This window comes from Achroia grisella, unplaced genomic scaffold (assembly GCF_030625045.1).
Source record: "Achroia grisella isolate CSIRO2021 unplaced genomic scaffold, CSIRO_AGI_Agris_v1 utg512, whole genome shotgun sequence".
NCBI classification, from domain to species: Eukaryota; Metazoa; Arthropoda; class Insecta; order Lepidoptera; family Pyralidae; genus Achroia; species Achroia grisella.
The window spans coordinates 3,403,329-3,410,721 of NW_026712906.1; the positions used below are offsets into that span (position 1 = coordinate 3,403,329).

The 7,393-nt window shown below is 34.0% G+C and overlaps 1 protein-coding gene across 1 annotated transcript; it reads right to left on the minus strand.

Annotated features, from left to right (window-relative positions):
* Positions 1-986: 986 nt before the first annotated feature.
* Positions 987-3,562, minus strand: LOC131846775 (phosphopantothenoylcysteine decarboxylase). The gene is made up of 3 exons (XM_059196169.1): positions 3,340-3,562; positions 2,853-3,056; positions 987-2,268 (listed from the first exon to the last, which is right to left on the minus strand). The coding sequence occupies exons 1-3, from the start codon at positions 3,460-3,462 to the stop codon at positions 2,005-2,007; spliced, it is 591 nt and encodes a 196-aa protein (XP_059052152.1). The 5' UTR covers positions 3,463-3,562; the 3' UTR covers positions 987-2,004.
* Positions 3,563-7,393: the final 3,831 nt, after the last annotated feature.

Genomic DNA, 7,393 nt, shown 5'->3' on the forward strand with positions numbered 1-7,393 from the left:
AGGTAGGAAATCTAGATGTCTAAGATTTTCTAAATTTAGAGAATATCGTTTTAGAATCGGTCTCAGTATGTGAAATCACGTTGACATAACTGTGAACTTATTTAAGTATAAATGTCGGTGCTTACACGCACAACTCGAAATATTCCAGTTATCAAGCGCAGTAATTTTTTTATACTAATTTCAGTATAATACTTTCCAGCCGCGAGTACTTAGGAAATGTTTCTTTTTAATTATCGTTAATTTGTCTCAAACAATCTCGCGCAAAGTATAATCGGTTAAACGAAATAAAAGAATAAACGTCCTGTGAATATTTTTAATATTGTCAGTGATTACAGGTTTTCACATATTGTTTTAGGAGTTAAAAGTTACTTAACAAATACAGAACTGATGTTTGTACAAATCGTTAATAAATATTATTAATTATTATAAGTCCAATTATGAAATGTCATATACTCAAAAATGAATCAGAATTAGTAATGTATTTAGAAGCTTGTTTTCTCGAATTAAGTATATGAATTTTGTTGGTAGATAATATAAACAGTATTTCACTAGAATGAAATAATATTGATGCTGTACTGTTTTAAATATCATCACACACCACTGTTCTCACTCGGCGTTCACAGCATAATGGCTGTATGACGTCAGCAGTGTGCGCTAGAGATGACATATACTTGCTTCTCTTTCACACAAATTACAGATGTGGTCACTGTAAATATTGATAGATAACGCGAAGGCGTTAGTTATTAGCATGATTATGATATGGATCAAGAAATCTCTCAATCCTGACGACCCAAACCGACTTCTATTTACATGAAATCACTCCTTTTGTAGTGGAAAAACTTGGAAACGGGACTGCATTTTTATCAATTTTATTTTATAATTTTTCACTATATGGTAATGACATTTCGTAATAAGACAAAGTTTTATTCATACTTTAAATTATTACCGAATTTGGAACTATTTTTATTATTTTTTCCACAACACCTAGAAGAATCATCTGTATTTGTAGTATATTGTATATATTTATTGTTTTTAATCTGTATTTGAACATTGTTCTGTATTTGGAAAGGTGCCTTTAAGTTTGGTAGAAGTTTATAGTAATGTTTTCTGTATAGTTATTTGTATGTGATGTATACAATATGAGAGTTTTTAATTGGTTTTAATAGTTTTGTTCATGTTGCATGTACGCTAGTGTTAGAAACAGTATTCAGTGATGCAATAAACAATATACATTTACAATGTTTTTTTATTTTACAAATTTATGTACATAATTTAATATCTATGACACTCCCGGCCGCCCGCTAGCTCACTATTTTATATGTCAACTATACCAATACGATAAGTAGTATGTTCCTTGGAGTTAGTTAAGACACGCGCAATTTGGTCGAGATAAAGTTGACCGTTCAGTTTTGTGTATTTTACGAAATAAAACATCTTTCCATAAAGGGGCCTTTAACTCACAGCATACTAACCCTTAGATCCTTATGCCAATACATTATTTTTTGGTATATCTAATATTAATTTTCTTAATTATAGTTATAAAAATAGATTTCAAATACTACTATAACTTTGTTCATAGGACAAGTTAATTGATCAAGTTACCAGTTTGTCGCTGAACAAAGGGTGTACCCCTTTGTTCAGAATTCAGAAATGTCGCTTTCTGAAATCTGACACACTTAACAAACTGTATGCAACTGGTATATTCATTTTATTAATATGCAAGTGAGTTTAATTATTATAATTTTAAATATAAATATTTTTAGACCTGTATATTCTTGATTATAAAAAATAAAGACATATATTCTTCTTAAGTATGTACTATTAAATAATTATGGACATTCAGTATTTGGCAAATACCATTCCAGCTAGCCTAATTGATAAATACAATGCATTTGGCATAAATAACAGAGAATTTCTCAATGTAATATAATATAATATGTATATTTAACTGGTTCTAAATATATTCAATATATTTACCACACCAATGTTACTTTCCTCTAAGTCTTATATGATTTTTTTATTTGCAACTACCTTTATCCTATCTATAATTGTGTTAACCTCAGCCATGGCTCCAATTCCTGTGTCACCACATATTAATGTCTTTTCTATTGGTGGTATCTCTTCGTGACCCCATTCTTTCAATACAGCTATCTGTTTTGAAGTAATTGGGTGTTGCCACATTCTAGTGTTCATCGCTGGACAGAAGATTAAGGGTTTCGTAAGATCCCAAGCTCGAGTTGTGCAAGTCAATACATTATCACATATCCCCTGTAACAATCAATGATCCTAAAGCTTTTTAGATATCAATATAGGCCATACCTATCATCATTATATGTATTTATGAATGGTAATACTACAATACATAATGGGTAGTACCCATAGTGCAAGCAAGGTCTTTTTGAGGATAACTGATAGACAAACTTTTATATAAGTACTGTCTTATGGTTATGTACAATAAAAAATATGAACAGATATAATTTTTTTTTAAAACAATAGTGTCAATCAAGCAGATGGCATATTTGCCATTGTATATTTACAATCATGACTGAATGTTTATCTTGCATGAGAATAGAACTCATGACCATAGTAAATTAAGGCACTGCTTCAAATGATTAGATGTGAAATAATTTTCACATCTTTATTTAATAATAATATTCACATCTCTATTGTTTCAAATAATAGACTGTTCCGATTTCTTGTTATAATAAAATTAAAAAATCATAATAACGCAAAATAGTCTACAACTCAAATTTGATTACGAAAACATCTCATTCATAATTTTAGTAAGACTTTCCAAAAAGGATTTCTTAACTTTTATTGCTGCAGACTTGTAATAACTGTAAAATGACTACCTGTGACATTTTAGCCAATGTGTTAGCATCTAGTGGTGCAATAACCATCATGTCTGCCCATTTGCCCAGCTCAATATGAACAACTGGATCCCCTCTTTGATTCCACGCCTGCCATTCTGAATTATCATCAAACATAATCACCTTTGGTGGTAATTCTGCTGCATCAAAGAAGTGTTTTGCATGTTCTGTAACTATAAGACGAACCTAAAAAATTAATGGTGTATATATTAAAGTTGTTTCATAACATATATTGACGGCCTTAATGATCTAGTGGTTTTACACTGCCTTACTTTTGATGGTGGCGGATGTGATTGCTCGCGCAGTGCGATTTGTATTCATGAGTATATTCGTTTGTATTGGTCTGGGTGTTTTCTATGTACATTACGTATTATATGTAATTTTTTTTATTTAAGCACTTGAAATATTGGCAGAATAGATAATGACGTAATAAAGGAACTGAATTAGTAAATATTAATATAAATCTAACCTCAAAGTGATATGGAGTTTCACTGGTATTTAACTCCAATAAATTATTCACTAAAATTGGTATTTTTAATGCAGCTACACTCCCTGTTGCAGCAATTAACAATTTATATGGGTTATTTTCCATTTCTTTATTTTTGTTACTTAAATAAATATAGTATAATAAGTTTTATACAACAATAACAACATTGATTAAAAGAATCATGCTAAATCAAATAAGCAAAACAAAAATCATATGACAATTCGATCAAAACAAATCAACTTGAGTTATGGACTGACATTATTTGACATCACAAACGGACTACACTACATGATGATTTTTTTTCTAATCTATAATATATAAAGCTGCATTACGGTGACTCACTCACTGATTGACATAGTTGTTCTCCCAGAAGGAGCGTCCGGGGGTCGAGACGATGTATGGGGGAAATGTTCCTTTGGCTAGGGTGACCACGAGAAAATTCCGAAATTTGGGAAAATCCAAGATGGCGGACAAAGATGGCGGCTAACTTTTACAGTTTCGCTCGGATCGATTCCGTTCAAAGAGTGATTTGGCACATCTCGGCGGGACCCAGAATATGGCGTAAAAACAAAAAATTAAAATCCAAGATGGCGGTGAAAAAATTGCCAAAAACTGGTTGAAAATTTTCTAGGATTTCAAAAACCGAAATTCCCAGGATAGTTGCGGGGGTGCTGGCGACACCGGTTGTAGGGCATAGGAAACTCGAAGGACCCGACCTCTAGGGAAAATTATGAAATTTCGAAAATCCAAGATGGCCGACGAGTTGGGGGCGTGTGAATTTGGTCCTAAAAATCCGGATTATTTTCAAAATCATTTTTTAGATATAGGGCAACCCCGCAGCGAGTCGGCTTCTATGGGGCGATGATGGGTCTCGGTAAGAAGTATTGCCAGCGATAAAAAGAATTTCCGAATTTGGGGTAATTTGGGAGAAATGGTCCAAAAAGTGGGAAAAAATTTTTTTCGGCATTTTTGACAAAAGAAGCATCAAGGCCTATCGAGAAACATCCCCTAAAGGGTTTTAGGTGGGTTTTGTTGGAATTTTCTGGCAACACCCATACATGGTTTGACCAAAATAGAAATTGGGGTGTCTCTCCAAAAACTGAAATTCCTAGGGTACTTGCGGGGATACTACCGATCCCTATTGTAGGGCATTGGGAGGCTGAAAGACCCGGCCTCTAGGGAAAATTATGAAATTTCAGAAATCCAAGATGGCGGCCAAGCTATGGGAGATTTAGTTTTTCGAAAAATTTTGAGATATTTTCAATCGCGTTTTTGCTGCACATGGCAACCCCGTAGCTAAACGCCACCTACTGACATGGGTAAGTCTCAGTAAGAAGATTTGCCAGGGCTAAAAATTTTCCCCGATTTTGGGTTAAATTTGGAGAAAAGTCCCATAAAGTGGGAAAAATTTTTTTCGACATTTTAAATGAAAAAGTCTTGTTGGTCTACCAAAAATCGTCCCCTGAAGGGTTTTAGGGGAATTTTGTCAGAATTTGCTGGCAACACCCATACATCATGGGACAAATTTTGAAATTGAGGTCTAGCTTCAAAAACTGAAATTGATAGGCTACCTACGAGTGTGCTAGCTCAACGCACTGTGCGGCGTCGGATAGCCGAAGGACCCGGCATCTAGGGAAAATTATGAAATTTTAGAAATCCAAGATGGCGGCAGAGATAGGGGAGTTTTGCTTTTCGGAGAAAAATTGGGATATTTGTAAATGTAGTTTTAGGACACTTGGCAACCCCACAGCCAGTCGACTTCTATGGAGAGATGATGTGTCTCAATACAAAGTATTACCTGGTATAAAAATTTTCCCCGATTTTAGGGTAATTGTTGAGATAGGTCCTAAAAAGTGGGAAAAATTTTTTTCGATATTTCAAACAAAAGAATGATGAAAATCTGTCAAAAACAATCCCCCTATTGATTTTAGGTGGTTTTTATCAGAATTATCTGGCAACACCTTACATCAGTATTCTTAGAGAATAGTACTAGAAGGAGTCACCGAGGCTCTATACAATGTATGAACGAAATGTTTCTGTCACTAAGGTGAATACGTCAAAAGTATTAAAAAGTAAAAATCTAAGATGGCGGCCGAGTTAGGGTACTTAATTTATGTTGACAATTTTAGGGACTTTTTAAAATTCAATTTTGGGGTAATATAAATTAAACCCTGCAGCGAGTTGACTTCTATAGAGCAATGGAAACTCTCGGTGGAAAATTTTACCTGGTCTAAAAATTTTCCCCGATTTTGGGGTAATTTCAGAGAAAAGTAAAAAAACGTGGGAATTTTTTTTTTTTCGTTAATTTGAACAAAACAGTGATGAGCATTGGTTCAAAATCATCCCCCAAAGGATCCTAGGTGGTTTTTGTCAAAATCATCTGGCAGCACCATACATCGATTTTCATAGTAAACCGTACTAAGGAACTAGAGGTGTAACCTGGGCTCTGTACAATGTATGTATGAAGTGTTTCTGTCACCAAAATGTATGTGTTAAAAGTATTTAAAAAGGAAAAATCCAAGATGGCGGCCGAATTAGGATACTTTATTTATTATGACAATTTTAAGGTCTTTTTAGTAAATTCAGTTTTGTGGCACCTATCAACCCTGCAGCGAACTGACTTCTATTGAGGAATGGAAACTCTCGGTGCGAAGTATTAACTAATTTTCATAGTAAACAGTACTAAGGAAGTACTAGAAGGAGTCACCTTACATCTGTACAATGTATGGACAAAATGTTTCTGTCACCAAAGTGGATAAGTTAAAAGTATTTAAAAAAGGAAAAATCCAAGGTGGCGGCCGAGTTTGAGTATTTTTTCTCTGATGATAAATTTACCTGGCTTCCCTGCAGCGAGTCGACCTTTATTGAGCAGTGGTAGATTTCGGTTCGAAATATTACCTAGGTTACAAATGTTCCCCGTTTTTTGGGTAATTTTGCAAACCCAAAATGTGGGATTTTTTTTTCGACAAACTATATATAAGAGCAACGGAGATCTATAATAAATATCATCTTAATAGTTATATGCGATTTTTTGTAAAATTAGGTGGCAACACCATGGATCGATTTTCGTAAAAAGTAATATTTACTAAGGACCCACTAGAAGGACCGTGTCTCTGTACAATATATGTACGAAAAAGGAAAAATGGTATGAAAATTTTCCCCGATTTTGGGTAATTTACAAGACAAGTCCAAAATGTGGGATTTTTTTTTCGATATTTCAAACAAAATAATGATGGATATCTGTCAAAAATCATCCCCTTATTGGTTTTTCGTGGTTTTTGTCAGAATTATTTGGCAACATCTTAGATCAGTTTTCTTAGGGAATAGTACAAGAAGAAGTCATCGAGACTCTACATAATGTATGGACGAAATGTTTCTGTTATTAGGGTGAATACGTCAAAAGTATTAAGAAGTAAAAATCCATGGCGGCCGAGTTAGGGTACTTTATTTAATTCAGTTTTCATGTACCCATCGTCACTGCAGCGAGTTGACTTTTATGGAGCAGTGGAAACTCTCGGTACGAAGCACTACCTGGTCTAAAAATTTTCCCCGATTTTAGGGTAATATCGGAGAGAAGTAAAAAACGTGGGATTTTTTGTTTCATCATTTTAGACCAAACAATGATGACGATCTGTCAAAAATAATCCCCAAGGGGTCTTAGGCGGTTTTTGTCAAAATGTGCTGGCAACACCATACATCGATCGATTTCCATTGTAAACAGTACTTAGGAACAACTAGAAGGAGTTACCTTGGCTCTGTACAATGTATGGACGAAATGTTTCTCACTAAGGTGTATATGTTAAAACTATTTAAAAAGCAATCATTCAAGATAGCGGCCGAGTTAGGGTACTTTATTCCTGATGACAAGTTTAGGGACGTTTTAAAACTCATTTTTGGGGTACTATTTTATTCCTTACAGCATGTTGACTTCTACGGAGCAAAGATAAGAAGAATTATATAGGCTACAAATTTTCCCCGATTTTCGGGTAATTTAGCAAACCCAAAATGTGGGAAAATTTTTTCGACATTTTTTTTT

Bases quoted from the DNA above. Each gene is read 5' to 3' on its own strand.
- LOC131846775 (XM_059196169.1), bottom strand. From the start codon at position 3,462: ATGGAAAATAACCCATATAAATTGTTAATTGCTGCAACAGGGAGTGTA. The intron at 3,057-3,339 runs GTTAGATTTATA...TTAATTTTTTAG, and splicing joins AAACTCCATATCACTTTGAG to GTTCGTCTTATAGTTACAGA. The intron at 2,269-2,852 runs GTAGTCATTTTA...TGATTGTTACAG, and splicing joins CATTGGCTAAAATGTCACAG to GGGATATGTGATAATGTATT.